Here is a 14,635-nt window from a genome sequence, read left to right as displayed (position 1 = left end):
GTGCACAACTTTAATCCCAGCTATTCGGGAGACTGAGGCAGGAGAATCGCTTGAATCCAGGAGGCGGAGACTTCAGTGCGCCGAGATCACGCCATTGCACTCCAGCCTAAGCAACAAGAGCAAAACTCCCTCTCGTATATAAATAAATAAAATTCAAAAAATTGTTTCAGTCAGTAAGGGAAATGTCTCTTTCTGGAAGTATTCCAGCTAATAATGAAGAGGGAATGAGCCAGGCACAGTGGCACTCACGCCTGTAATCCTAGCACTTTGAGAGGCTGAGGCGAGCCGATCACTTGAGGTCAGGAGTTCCAGACCAGCCTGGTTAACATGGTGAAACCCCGTCTCTACTAAAAATACAAAAGTTAGCCAGGAGTGGTGATGCACGCCTGTAATCCTAACTACTCAGTTGGCTGAGGCAGGAGAATCGCTTGAACCCAGGGGGCAGAGGTTGCAGTGAGCCGAGATCACGCAGACTCCAACTTAAAAAAAATAAATAAAAAGAAGGAATGAGAGAATTAGAATTTCTTTTTTTTTTTTGAGACAGAGCCTCACTCTGTCACCCAGGCTGGAGTGCAGTGGCATGATCTTGGCTCACTGCAACCTCCACCTCCCGGGTTCAAGTGATTCTCCTGCATCAGCCTACCAAGTAGATGGGATTACAGGCACATGCCACCACACCTGGCTGATTTTTGTATTTTCAATAGAGATGGGGTTTCACCATGTTGGCCAGGCTGGTCTTGAACTCCTGTCCTCAGGTGATCCACCAGCCTCAGCCTCCCAAAGTGCTGGGATTACAGGTGTGAGCCACCACGCATGGGCAAAACAATTAGAATTTCAACATTTGCAACCCTAATGAATTCATAAATCTAGATACCGATTACTATGGGTTCCTAACATAAAAAAGAGAAGCTTTAATGAAAGTTCACATCACTTCTATGCTGCACTTTTTCTTTTTTTTTTTTTTTTTTTTTTTTTTTTTGAGATGGAGTCTTGCTCTGTTGCCCAGGGTGGAGTGCCGTGATGCTATCTCGGCTCACTGCAACCTCCACCTCCTGGGTTCAAGTGATTCTCCTGCCTCAGCCGCCCGAGTAGCTGGGATTATAGGTGCCCGCCACCACGCCCAGCTAATTTTTGTATTTTTAGTAGAGACGGGGTTTCGCCATGTTGGCCAGGCTGGTTTCGAACTCCTGACCTCAGGTGATCTGCCCGCCTCGGCCTTCCAAAGTGCTGGGATTACAGGCATGAGCCACCACGTCCAGCCAAAGCATTCTTAAAACAAAAAAGCAAATTAACTCTATCAATTTACAAGACACAAACGGAACAGAGAAGCATGCTAAGTGATACCATGAGGTCATAAAGTCAGCAAAATTCAGACTGTGGAAAAACTGGTCAGTGGTTGCCAATTGGTCAGGGGGACAGAAGGGAATTTTGGGGAGTGATGGAACTGTTCTATATTATGATTATAGTTGTGATTACACAACTAGGTTTGTCAAAATTCAAAGAACTAAAACAGGTGAATTTCACCCTATGTAAATTATATACCAACTTTTTTAAAAAATTAAAAATTCAGACTGAAAACCTCTTTTTTTTTTCTTTGAGATGGAGTCTGGCTCTGTTGCCAGGCTGGAGTGCAGTGGCACAATCTCAGTTCACTGCAACCTCTACCTCCCGGATTGGAGCGATTCCCCTGACTCAGCCTCCTGGGTAGCTAGGACTACAGCTGCACACCACCAATCCCGGCTAATTTTTTTTTTTTTTTTTGTCTTTTAGTAGAGACCTGACCTCATGATCTGCCCGCCTCAGCCTCCCAAAGTACTGGGATTACAGGTGTGACCCACTGTGCCCGGCCAAGACTGGAAAACTCTTAATAACGAACATGCTTTCTTCGAAAAATAAATAGTACAGGAAAAAATGAGTGGAAAAGCTATAGACTTAAAAAGACTTCAAGAGCTACTCAACTAATTACAAGTTATGAACCTTATCTGGATCTTGGTTTGAACCGCTTTTTTTTTTTTTTTTTTTTTAGAGACAGAGGTCTCACTATATTGTGCAGGCTGGGCATTAACTCACTCCTGGGCTCAAGTGATGCTCCTACCTCGGCCTCCCAAATACCTGGGACTGGGACTACAGGTGCAAGAACACCACATCCAGCTAACAAACAGATATTTTTTAAAAAAATTATTAGCACTGGGCGCAGTGGCTCACGCCTGTAATCCAAACACTTTGGGAGGCCGAGGCGGGTGGATCACCTAAGGTCAGGAGTTCAACACCAGCCTGGCCAACATGGTGAAACCCCATCTCTACAAAAATACAAAAAAAATTAGCCAGCCATGATGGGAGATACCAGTAATCCCAGCTACTTGGGAGGCTGAGGAGGGAGAATCACTGGAACCCGGGAGGCGGAGGTTGCAGTGAGCCGAGATTGTGCCATTGCACTCCAGCCTGGGCAACAGAGCAAGACTCCGTCTCAAAAAAAAAAAAAAAAGAAATAAAAATAAACATATATACATATATAAAATATAGGAGTAGAGCCTGAGGCTAGGCTTGTTAACCTCCCTCTGGCAACTCCTGGCATTCTACCCTCCAGGAAGCCCTTGAATGAGTCCCACAGGAACTATGAGCTCTTTTTGAATGCCCTTGAAAATCACTGCTTAACTCTTCTAGGTTTCATTCTTGAGTAAAATATTACCGTGAAAATGCTGCATACATTGACCATGCTATCTTGGCCCTGCAGAGTCTGCTTTCACAGAATTGAATTTTAGCTTTATGCCCTAGATTTCACTGACACATGCTACAAGAAATGGCTTTACCAAAACCACTGCATTTGCTGTAGGGATGTTGCTGAGGCAAACCTACCATGAGCTCTGTAACTCTAGAATAGTCCTGTGTTTCAGTGTAGATTAGAAAAATGTTCTAGTTTTCCATGAAACTACCTTCAGAACCTGTTTCTCAGCAAAGAGTACAGAGATCTAAACTCCTGGAGATAAACACTACCTGTCTGACGTCTACCTGCAGAAATACCCTGCAGTGGACAGATTAACACTGCAGAGAAAGAGATAACACCCAAAAGACAGAAAGCAGTTTGGTCTGTTTTTACACGGTGTTACTGTACGTTCTATTTCTTTGCATTTCACTCAACATGCTTTCGCTAGGTTATCCCATTCATTTTCTTTTCTTTTTTCCTTTTTTTTTTTTGAGACAGCGTCATGCTCTGTCACCCAGGTTAGGGTGCAGTGGCACGATCTTGGCTCACTGCAACCACCAGCTCCTGGGTTTAAGCAATTCTCCTGCCTCAGCCTCCTGAGTAGCTGGGATTACAGGCACGTACCACCACGCCTGGCTAGTTTTTGTATTTCTAGTAGAGAAAGGGTTTCATCACGTTAGCCAGGCTGGTCTCGAACTCCTGACCTCGTGATCCACCCACCTCGGCCGTCCAAAGTGCTGGGATTAAGGTGTGAGCCACTGCATCCAGCCATTGGATTACAGGTGTGATCCAATGGATCAATGAGCCAATGATCCATTCCATTCATTTGCATGACTTGGATCACCAAGTGTTTGCTGAATGCTTTAAAATCTATACCTGAAGCCGTTATCTTGCTTCTCTGCAAAACACCCGTATTTTTAACCGCCTGGTTAAAGACAGTTCATTGAAGCAGCTGACGCTCCATATAGCCAAAATAAACTCATGTTCTTACCGTCCCAAACTTGCTCTTGCTCCTGTGTCTGCTGTCTCAATTAAAAGCATTCCCAGGCTGGTGCGGTGGCTCATGCCTGTAATCCCAGCACTTTGGGAGGCCAAGGCAGGCAGATCACGAGGACAGGAGTTCAAGAGCAGCCTGACCAACATGGTGAAACCCCATCTCTACTAAAAATACAAATTAGCCGGGCATGGTGGCACGCGCCTGTAATCCCAGCTACTCAGGAGGCTGAGGCAGGAGAATCACTTGAACTTGGGAGGCAGAGATTGCAGTAAGCCAAGACTGCACCACTGCACTCCAGCCTGGGCAACAGAGTGAGACTCCATCTCACAAATAAATAAATAAATAAAAGCATTCCCATCCAACCTATTATTCAAGCTGCAAGCATCTCAAGATACTGTGGAGAAAAGTAAAAGGCAAGCCATACATGGGAGAAAACATAAGCAAAACACATACCTAATAATGAATTTGTGGCCAGGCACAGTGGCTGACACCTGTAATCCTAGCACTTTGGGAGGCCGCTGTGGGCAGATCACTTGAGGTCAGGAGTTCGAGACCAGCCTAGGCAACATGGCGAAACCCCAGCTCTACTAAAAATACAAAAATTCACCGGGTGTGGCAGCAGGCGCCTTAATCGCAGCTCCCACAGAGGCTGAGGCAGGAGAATCACTTGAACCTGGGAGGCGGAGGGTGCAGTGAAATGAGATCACACCACTGCACTTCAGCCTGGGTGATAAAGTGAGACTTCGTCTCAAAAACAAAAAAAAAAGATTTTGCCTTTTTAAATTTTGTTTTTAGAATACATAAAGAACTCTTACAACTATGTAAGAAGACAAACAACTGACAAAAAGTGAGCAAAAGATTTGGATACTTCACTAAGTTATATGAATGGCAAATTAGCACATGAAAAGATACTCAACATTATCAGTCATCAGGGAAAGGCAAATGAAAACCACAATGACACGTACCAGTATACACCCACAGAATGGCAAACAATGGTGGTGGTTTTAAGGGTATACATGTATTTCAAAACTTATCAAATTGTACACTTCAAATATGTACAGCTCACTGTATGCCAATTGTACCTCTACAGACCTGTTCAAAAAAAAAAAGAATCACAAGACCAAGTATTGGTGAGGACATTTGGAAGGGCTAGGATTCAAACTCTAATGCAAGATTTCTCAGCCTCAGAACTAATGACATTTTGAGCTGGGGAACTCTTAGATTAGGATGCTGTCCTATGCATTTTAGGATGTGTAGCAGCATATCTGGCCTCTACCCACTAGGTGCTCCAAGTTGTAACAACCCAAAATGTCTCCAGACATTCTCAAATGTCCCTTAGGAGGCAAAATCCCCCTTAGTTGAGAACCACCCCTTAGTCTGACACCACAGCCCAAGCTCTTAAAAACATCTTTCTTTCCACTTCTGGCACTATCTTGGTTCAGGTCCTGAATTTAGTTCACCCAAGACCTCATTATTAGTCAGTCTACATCTAGGCTGTCATCTCTTGTCATTTCAATAGTCACACTACCACCAAATTAACCTTCTAAACCTTCAGGGCTTAGATAAACGACTGCAGAAACTGCCCTCACTACCAGTATGCAGAATTCCTATAAACCCTTTATATATATTGTGTAAACCTTTGTATATATACAAAGTCATTACACTGTCTCATATTTCAGTGTCTGTCTTCCCATTAATATATGAGATTTTCCCCAACAACAGCCACCTCACTCATATCTATATCCCTAGAACCCAGAACTAGAAAGCATTCAAATGTTTCTTAAACAAATTACATACAACAACAAAATGCCCGGATCTCTTTGCTTTAAATATGTAACAACAACAACAACAACAAAAGCCCCCAAATCATACAGTAAAGCTTTCATCAATGTGAATCCTATCCAAACAAATGGATCTTGTTCCTAATAGGACCAGAAAGGATTCTCCAACTCATAACCCAAACATCATTAACAGACATATTGGACTCTTCAGAATTTTCCAAAAGCACATAGAGACCAAGTTTCCTAATCTTTTGTGTGTGTGTGTGAGATGGAGTTTCGCTCTTGTTGCCCAGGCTAGAGTGCAATGGCACGATCTCGGCTCTCTGCAACCTCCGCCTCCCAGTTTCCAGCGATTCTCCTGCCTCAGCCTCCTGAGTAGCTGGGATTACAGGCATGCACCACCATGCCAGGCTAATTTTGTATTTTTAGTAGAGACGGGGTTTCTCCATGTTGGTCAGGCTGGTCTTGAACTTCCAGCCTTAGGTGATCCGCTCGCCTCAGCCTCCCAAAATGCTGAGATTACAGGCATGAGCCACCACGCCCGGCCAGTTTCCTAATGTTAAAACTCCTTTCAGTCCAGTGCAGTTTTTCAGGGGCATTAAATAGTATCACATTATTTTGGACAACCAAACCCATCCCACACTAACTCCTCTTGCCACCAATTCATTTATTGGTTCACTAGTTTTACTGAGCTCCCCCTTAGTACCTTATAAGGGTGCAAAGATGAACTATGATAAGGAAATAAAAGTTTTAAGGGGAAAAAGATACAAAGAAATAATAATGCATGAGGTTCTTATCTCAAACTGTCTTTGTTTTTCTTAAACTGTCTTACAGTTTGGTCTGCACTAGAAATGTTCTCAAAAGATAACTCAGCCACTAACTAACACCTATCAAAAAGAATTATTTAACATCAATATCCTAAAATAAAAATCATAATTTTAGGCCAGGCACGATGGCTCACGCCTGTAATCCCAGCACTTTGGGAGGCCAAGGCAGGCGGATCAATTGAGGCCAGGAGTTCGAGATCAGCCTAGCCACCATGGGGAAACCCCGCCTCTACTAAAAACAGAAAAAATTAGCTGGGCATGGTGGTGCGCCCCTGTAATCTCAGGTATTCAGGAGGCAGAGGCACAAGAACCACTTGAACCCAGGAGGCAGAGGTTGCTGTGAACCGAGATAGCATGACTGCACTCCGGTCTGGGAAACAGAGTGAGACTCCATCTCAAAACTAAATAAAAATTTTAAAAATCCTAATTCTGGGCTGGGCATGGTGGCTCATGCCTGTAATCCCAGCACTTTGGGAGGCCGAGGCGGGCAGATCACCTGAGGTCAGGAATTCAAGACCAGCCTAACCAACATGGAGAAACCCCATCTCTACTAAAAATACAAAATTAGCTGGGTGTGGTGGCGCATGTCTGTAATCCCAGCTACTCAGGAGGCTGAGGCAGGAGGATCACTTGAACCCAGGAGGCAGAGGCTGCAGTGAGCCAAGATCACACCATTGCACTCCAGCCTGGTCAACAAGCAAAACTCCATCTCAAACAAAACAAACAAACAAACAAAAAAACCATAATTCTGTCAACTGTTTTCTAAAATGTACTACATATGTAATATAACTGTCAACAACTCTACATAGCAGACCCGTTCAATCAGTTACTCAAGGCTACATTCAACAATTAACTTACCTTTTTTTTTTTTTTGAGACAGGTTTTCACTGTTGCCCAGGCTGGAGTGCAGTGGTGCAATCATGGCTCACTGCAGCCTCCACCTCCCAGTCTCAGCTGATCCTCCCACCTCAGCCTCCCAAGTAGCTGGGACTACAGGTGTGTACCACCACACCTGGCTAATTTTCGTATTTTTGGTAGAGATGAGGTTTCACCATGTTGCCCAGACTGGTCTTGAACTCCTGGGCTCACACCATTCATCTGCCTCAATTAATTCATCTTGAAGTGTTTACCAGGAATTTATATCATTTGATATTCAGAATTTCTATAGCCACAGTATAAAACTGATACTAATACCTTTCTTTTTTTTTTCTTTTTTTTTTTTTTTGAGATGGAGTCTCGCTTTGTCGCCCAGGCTGGAGTGCAATGGCGTGGTCTCAGCTCACTGCAACCTCTGCCTCCCAGGTTGAAGCGATTCTCCTGCCCCAGCCTCCTGAGTAGCTAGGATTACAGCTGCCTGCCACCACGCCCGGCTAATTTTTGTACTTTTAGTAGAGACGGGGTTTCGCTACGTTGGCCAGACTGGTCTCAAACTCCTGACCTCGTGATCTGCCAGCCTCGGCCTCCCAAAGTGCTGGGATTACAGGTGTGAGCCAGCATGCCCGGCAACTAATACCACTTTTTTTTTTTTTTTTGAGACGAAGTCTTGCTCTGTCACCCAGGCTAGAGTGCAGCGATCTCGGCTCACTGCAACCTTCTCCCAGGTTCAAGTGATTCTCCTGCCTCAGCCTCGCAAGTAACTGGGATTACAGGCATGCGCCATTGTGCCCGACTAATTTTTGTATTTTTTAGAGATGGGGTTTCACCATCTTGGTCAGGCTGGTCTTGAACTCCTGACCTTGTGATCCACCCGCCTCGGCCTCCCAAAGTGCTGGGATGACAGGTGTGAGCCACTGCGCCCGGCCTAACACCTATTTTTTTAAATATCTGGCTACAACAATTACATCCTTATTCTATAATTCATCTTTGGGGTCTTAACTGTACATTTTGTTTTCTAGTTTTAGAGCAACCCCTGCACTGTTTTCTGAGGAAAATCTTGGTCCTGCCCATAGGACCTTTAAATACATGTGCTGGTTGTCCATTCAGGTCAAAATGCTGACATGATCAGGATCTAACCTAAATCAGGCATGCTGAATATGTAGCCTCATGATTCTGGACTGAGAAAATAAACTCATTGCAACCTGATGCTTACTTAAATTCCTGGAGAATTACTAAAGGATTTGTTCACTCAAAAATTCAATAAACTGTTCTCTACGTGCCAGATGCTATTCTAGCTGCTGGGGATAAACAGTGAACAAAACACGTATAGTCCCCACAGTGTACGCATCCCTCTTTACCTCTGAATCAAGCCAAACCATCAGAGAGCCATATACCAAAACCACATTGCTTTGGCCCTGTGGAGACTGTTCACTGGCAATAACTCACTTGGATTGAGAAGTATAAGAAGCAATCTTTATTTATTTATTTAAGACGGAGTCTCACTCTGTTGCCCAGGCTGGAGTGCAGTGGTGCAATCTCAGCTCACCGCAACCTCCACCTCCCAGGTTCAAGAGATTCTCCGGCCTCAGCCTCCTGAGTACCTGTGATTACAGGCACGCGTCACCATGCCCGGCTAATTTTTTGTATTTTTAGTAGAGATGGGGTTTCATCATGTTGGCCAGGCTGGTCTCAAACTCCTGACCTCAGGTGATCCACCCGCCTCAGCCTCCCAAAGTGCTGGGATTACAGATGTGAGCCACCACGCCTGGCCAAGAAGCAATCTTTAAAAACTCACGTTTGATTTTAGAGATACCATGGATCTGAAAACTGAACTTTATTTTCTTCTTCATTTTACTCCAGAAAACTCAGAGCCAAACACCAAAGCAACCATTAGCAATGATGCAGGACTTTCCGGTCTATGCACTAATTCTGCCACTGGCTTTATCTGCTTCTTTCATTTCTTCTTGGCCTTTATTTTTAATCTTCTCATTTTGAAAAGAAGTGGGAAATAAAAGATATTTGATGGGTGTTTTTTAACCTAAAATTTATTGTGTACCTTCTATGTGCCAGGCACTATCCTAGGCACCTTACAACCTTAGGGAAGTCGAACTATTATTTCTTTCTTTTTTTTTTTTTTTTTTGGAGAGAGTTTCGCTCTTGTTGCCCAGGATGGAGTGCAATGGTGCAATCTCGGCTCACTGCAACCTCCACTTCCTGGGTCCAAGCGATTCTCCTGCCTCAGCCTCCCGAGTAGCTGGGATTACAGACATGCGCTACCACGCCCAGCCAATTTTTTTTTTTTTTGAGGCGGAGTCTCGCTGTTGCCCAGGCTGGAGTGCAGTGGTATGAGCTCAGCTCACTGCAAGCTTTGCCTCCCGGGTTCACGTCATTCTCCTGCCTCAGCCTCCTGAGTAGCTGGGACTACAGGCACCTGCCACCATGTCCAGCTGATTTTTTTTGTTTTTAGTAGAGACATGGTTTCACTGTGTTAGCCAGGATGGTCTCGATCTCCTGACCTTGTGATCCGCCCGCCTTGGCCTCCCAAAGTGCTGGGATTACAGGATTGAGCCATCGTGCCCGGCCCAATTTTGTATTTTTAATAGAAATGGGGTTTCTCCATGTTGGTCAGGCTGGTCTCAAACTCCTGACCTCAGGTGATCCGCCCACCTTGACCTCCCAAAGTGCTGGGATTACGGGCGTGAGCCACCACGCCAGCAGAACTATTATTTCTACTATATAGATGAGGAAACTGAGGCAGAGACAGACTTATTAACTTGCACATGATCTCGCAAACTACATTTGACAGAGCTGAATTCAAATTCAGCCCAGACCATTTCATGTAAGTGTATGTACAGGCCATGATGGGACCCAATAAGGTGGAGCAGAGGGAGGGTGGGGGGAAGCCCTCACTGAGCAAAGTCTTAAAGGAGGGGGCTTGTCAAGGAGCAAGGAGAAAGTACTCCAGAAAGAAAAAGAAATCACATACAAAAACCCAAAGCAGACGAGGTACTGTGGCTGACGCCTATAATTCGAACACTTTGAGAGTCTGAGGAAGGCGGATAGCTTAAGCCCAGGAGTTCACGACCAGCCTGAGCAACATGGTAAAACCCCACCTCTACAAAAAATGCAAAAATTAGCTGGGCATAGTGATGCACATCTGTAGTCCCAGCTACTTGGGAGGCTGAGGTGGGAAAATCACCTGGGCCCGAGAAGTCAAGGCTCCAGTGAGCCATTGTCACACCATTGCACTCCACCCTGAAGTGAGACCGTCTTTAAAAAACAACAACAACAACAACAAAAACAACAAAAACCCTAAAAACAAAAAACCAAAGCAAAGAGGGAACATAAGTTCTGGGAATGGCAAATGGAGCACGGAGTTACATTCAGCAATTAATTCATCTTGAAGGTTTACCAGAAAGTTAAATCATTTAAAAGTAGACATTTAATAGTTCCATCATTGAAAATCGGTATGGCCAAAGTATTAACCGTGGCTGGGAAAGTAAGAAGAAGTAAAATAAAGGCAATTTTTTTATATGATTAGGCTAAAAGTCTGAATGATGTTCAATAAGCAATGAGGAAGCACAGAGGGATCCTAAGCATGAGAATTACAAGATCGATTTGCACAGTACAGGGAGGGAATTACAGATTCAAGGTAGGGAAACCAGTCAGAAGGCTACTGAAGAGTCTGGCAGTGGGGTAATGAGAGTTAAATGAGAGCTATCCAAAAGAAATACAATGCAAAGAAATACAATGCAAGTTAAATGTATGCAGCTTTTAATTTTCTAGTAGCCATATTAGAAAAAATAAAAAGAAAGGCTGGGTATGGTGGCTCACGCCTGTAATCCTAGCACTTTGGGAGGCCAAGGCTGGCGCATCACTTGAGCATAGGAGACCAGCCTGAGCAACACAGTGAGACCCTGTCTCTTACAAAAAATAAAAAGTTAGCCTGGCATGGTGGTGCACATCTGTAGTCCCAGGTACTTGGGAGGCTGAGGTGGAAGGATTACCAGGTCGAGGCTGCAGTGAGCTGTGATTGCACCACTTCACTTCAGCCTTGACAACAGAGCCAAGCCCTGTCTCAGAAGAAAAATAAAAAGGAAAAAGAAGTAAGTGAAGGCCAGGCCCGGTGGCTCACACCTGTAATCCCAGCACTTTGGGAGGCCTAGTCAGACAGAGCACTTGAGGCCAGGAGTTCGAGACCAGCCTGGCCAACATGTTGAAACCCCGTCTCTACTAAAAATACAAAAATTAGCCAAGCATGGTGGCAGGCGCCTGTAATCCCAGCTAATCGGGAGGCTGAGGAAAGAGAATTGCTTGAACCCAGGAGGCGGAGATTGCAGTGAGTCAAGATCACATCACTGCACTCCAGTATGGGCAACAAAGTAAGACTTTGTCTCAGGAAAAAGTAAGTGAAAATAATTTTAGTAACAATTTTATTTACAGCCAGGCATGGCAGCTCACACTTGTAATCACAGCACTTTAGTAGGCCAAGGTGGTTGGATCATTTGAGTCAGGAGTTTGAGACCAGCCTGGGCAACATGGCCAAACCTTGTCTCTATAAAAAAAAAAAAAAAGAGCTGGGTGAGGTGTCAGGCGCCTGTAGTCCCAGCTACTCCAGAGGCTGAGTTGGCTGGGTGGCTTAAGCCCAGGAGGTGGAGGTTGCAGTATGCTGAGATTGCACCACTGCACTACAGCCTGGATGACAGAGCCAGACCCTGTCTCAAAAAAAAAAAAAAGTATTTAATCCAATATACCTAAAATATTATCTCACTATGTCATCAATATAAAAAGTTACTGAGAAATTTTATTTATTCAATTTTTGTACTAACTTGAAATCTAGCATGTATTTTATACTTATCTCATTTCAGACCCTAAATTCTCATTGGAAATATTTGATATATATTTAGATTTCATAAAATGACGGATGAAAAATACAGACTCACATACCCAAGTTGTTCAAAACATACTTGAACGTTTTCCAATAGGTGACCAAGTAGCAGTTTCTCAAGTTAATTTAATTACAATTAAATTAAATTAAAAATTTAGTTCCTCAGTCATGCTAGATGCATTTTGAGTGCTCACCCTGCATATGGTTACTGGATTGGACAGTACAGGCCTAAAGTGTGACAAGGAAACTCTGTTGGCACTTCCACCATCAGCATTTCGTGTCTATTTACTATTGAGGTTTTCTGTGTATTAACATCAATAACTTGCCAGATATTAACTATGAAAGTAGTCCTACTGGTCACATAACTACAGTAGCTTACTTTCTCTAGGTCAATGCCAACATCTGTGAAAAAGGAATCATCTAATGACTACACAGAATTGCTATGTAGTACCTCTCACATGGAATGCAGTCAAAAATGTTTATGTGATAAATATATCTTCATCTCCATTACTCAAGGACTAATTCACTTTGTTTGTGGACTACTTAAACTCTTTGCTTCTATTTTCCTAAGGTTCAACCATTCGAGTTAACTACACAGTGTCCAACGACAAAAGATAAAGCAATAAGAAAACCTACTTTCAATTGTATATTTATTAGCAGCATTATGGTATAACAGTTAAGAGCTTAAGCTCTGGAGTCAGACTGTCTGGATTCAAATCCTGGTTTTATCTTTTACTAGATGCATGATTTTGGGTAAATATTCGGCCTCTCTGTGTCGCAGTTCCCTCTTCTGTAAAATAGTTGACACTACATATTCTCTTGGGGTTCTTTGAGGATTACAGGAGAAGATACACATAGAGCATTCGTACACAGTACTTGGCACATAGTAGATGCTCAATAAAATTAGTTTATTTTTTGAGGCAGGGTCTTGCTGTGTTCCCCACACTGGAGTGCAGTGGCATGATCACGGCTCACTGCATCACTGCAGCCTTGACTTCCTGGGCTCAAGCAATCCTCCCACCTCAGCCTCTTGAGAAGCTGGGACTATAGGTCCACAACACCCGCTCAGCTAGTTGGTTTTCGGTTTTTTAATTTTTTGTTTTTGTGGGTACATAGTAGGTGTATATATTTATGGGACCGGCTAGTTTTTCAATTTTTTGTAGAGACGGAGTCTTGCTCTGTTGCCCAGACTGGTCTTGAACTCCCAGGCTCAAATGATCCTTCTGCCTCAGCCTCCCAAAGTGCTGGGATTGAAGGCATGAGCCACCCCAGCCAAGATGAGCTTTTTAAACAGAGATGCTGGAGAAAATGAAATTATGGCTAAGGTTAAAAAAAAAAATAGCTGAGATCCTTACACAACATCAAAAAGTAAAAAAGTAGGATTTCTCAAGATTTCCCACATTATCTCAGATACCAAAAAAAAAAAAAAAAAAAAAATCGACTGTAGAGGTAGTAATTTGAAGTCCTCAAAAGAAAAATCATGCATGTGGTTATATTCTTTTAAAAGGGGGATAAATAAGAAACTTCATCTACTGACAGTATACAATTATGCAGTACGGCACAGGTGCAGCCAAGCAAAAAGAAAAACATGAAGCAAAATAGGAAGGCACTGCCTTACCTGCTTCTCCGTTTTCGAGGCGGTTTCTCCACTGTGCCAGTCAGTCTGCAGACCAAACAAATAAGACGGTAACTAAAAGTAACATACAAGAAAACATCTCCCGGCGCTACCGTGCCAGTCAAGAACTAAATAGACCACCCTCTGGGACCACAGGCTCGCCAAGCTCAGATCTGACCTTACAAACGCCTCATGCCCTGTTTCCCCTATTTACCAAGACCTAGCATTCCTGGGACTCACCGTTCCCCCAATTCTCCCTGAGCTCAAACCTTCCTGGTCCCTCACCCCATCCTCGACCCCTGCTCGTCACAGCCCAGCTCCCCAAAATCACCCACCTCCACCTACTCATTGTCTGCCTCGTCACCCCCGCAAGCCCCCCTAGCCTCCCCTTTCCTGTGCCCACCCGTTCCCGACCGTGCACTGCCCCCTCCACGCCCCGCCTCTCCGGGCCCGGCGACCCCCGCATTCCACGGCCCCTCCGGGGGCGCGCCCGCCTTGCCCCTCCCGGCCCCGCGCCGCCAGCCTCACCCCTCGGCGCCCCTTCCCTCACACGCCCCTCTCACCTGGCCTCGAGGAGGCGATCGCGCCCAGCCCGCGCCGCCGCCTGCAGGCGCCCCCAAGGTCCCCCCAGCCTGCACCCCCCGCCCCTCCGGTCTCTGCGCCCCGAATGCTCCACGGCCCCGAGCCGCTGCCCCTGGGCCCGCTCTCTGGCCCCCACCCCATCCCCAACCCCGGCCTCCACCCAGCCCCCGCACCTGGGGGGCAGGCGACTCCGCGGCTGCTGGGGCTGCCGGGCTCCTCTGACCATCCGGCTCCTGCTCCGCCGCGGGAGCTGCTCCGGCGGCCGCAGGGCTCGCTCGGGAAGCTGAGGCGGCGGAGGCTGGAGTAGGCGGAGAGGCGGGAGGAGGGCCTCGCGCCTCTGCCAGGCTTGCCGCGGGGCCCGCCTC

The 14,635-nt window shown here is 45.2% G+C and overlaps 1 protein-coding gene across 7 annotated transcripts in view; it reads right to left on the bottom strand.

Annotated features, from left to right (window-relative positions):
* The window catches only part of SCAI (suppressor of cancer cell invasion), a 197,400-nt gene extending 182,765 nt beyond the window's left edge, over positions 1 to 14,635 (bottom strand). For 3 of the 7 annotated variants that reach the window (XR_010148854.1, XR_010148855.1, XM_054658412.2), the window contains exons 1-2: positions 14,444 to 14,627; positions 13,692 to 13,736 (exon numbers count right to left, since the gene is read on the bottom strand). Coding sequence is in view for 3 of the 7 variants with exons in the window: in XM_054658412.2 (XP_054514387.1) it covers positions 13,692 to 13,736; positions 14,444 to 14,496 (98 nt within the window). In the remaining 4 variants the exon portion in view is untranslated. Of the gene's footprint in view, positions 1 to 13,691; positions 13,737 to 14,443 lie in introns of all 7 variants that reach the window. The other 4 variants (XR_010148853.1, XM_528477.8, XR_010148856.1 and 1 more) reach the window with 3 other exon arrangements.

The sequence above is a fragment of the Pan troglodytes genome, chromosome 11, assembly GCF_028858775.2.
Source record: "Pan troglodytes isolate AG18354 chromosome 11, NHGRI_mPanTro3-v2.0_pri, whole genome shotgun sequence".
In the NCBI taxonomy this organism is placed as follows: domain Eukaryota; kingdom Metazoa; phylum Chordata; class Mammalia; order Primates; family Hominidae; genus Pan; species Pan troglodytes.
This window is presented reverse-complemented; position numbering and strand designations above follow the sequence as displayed.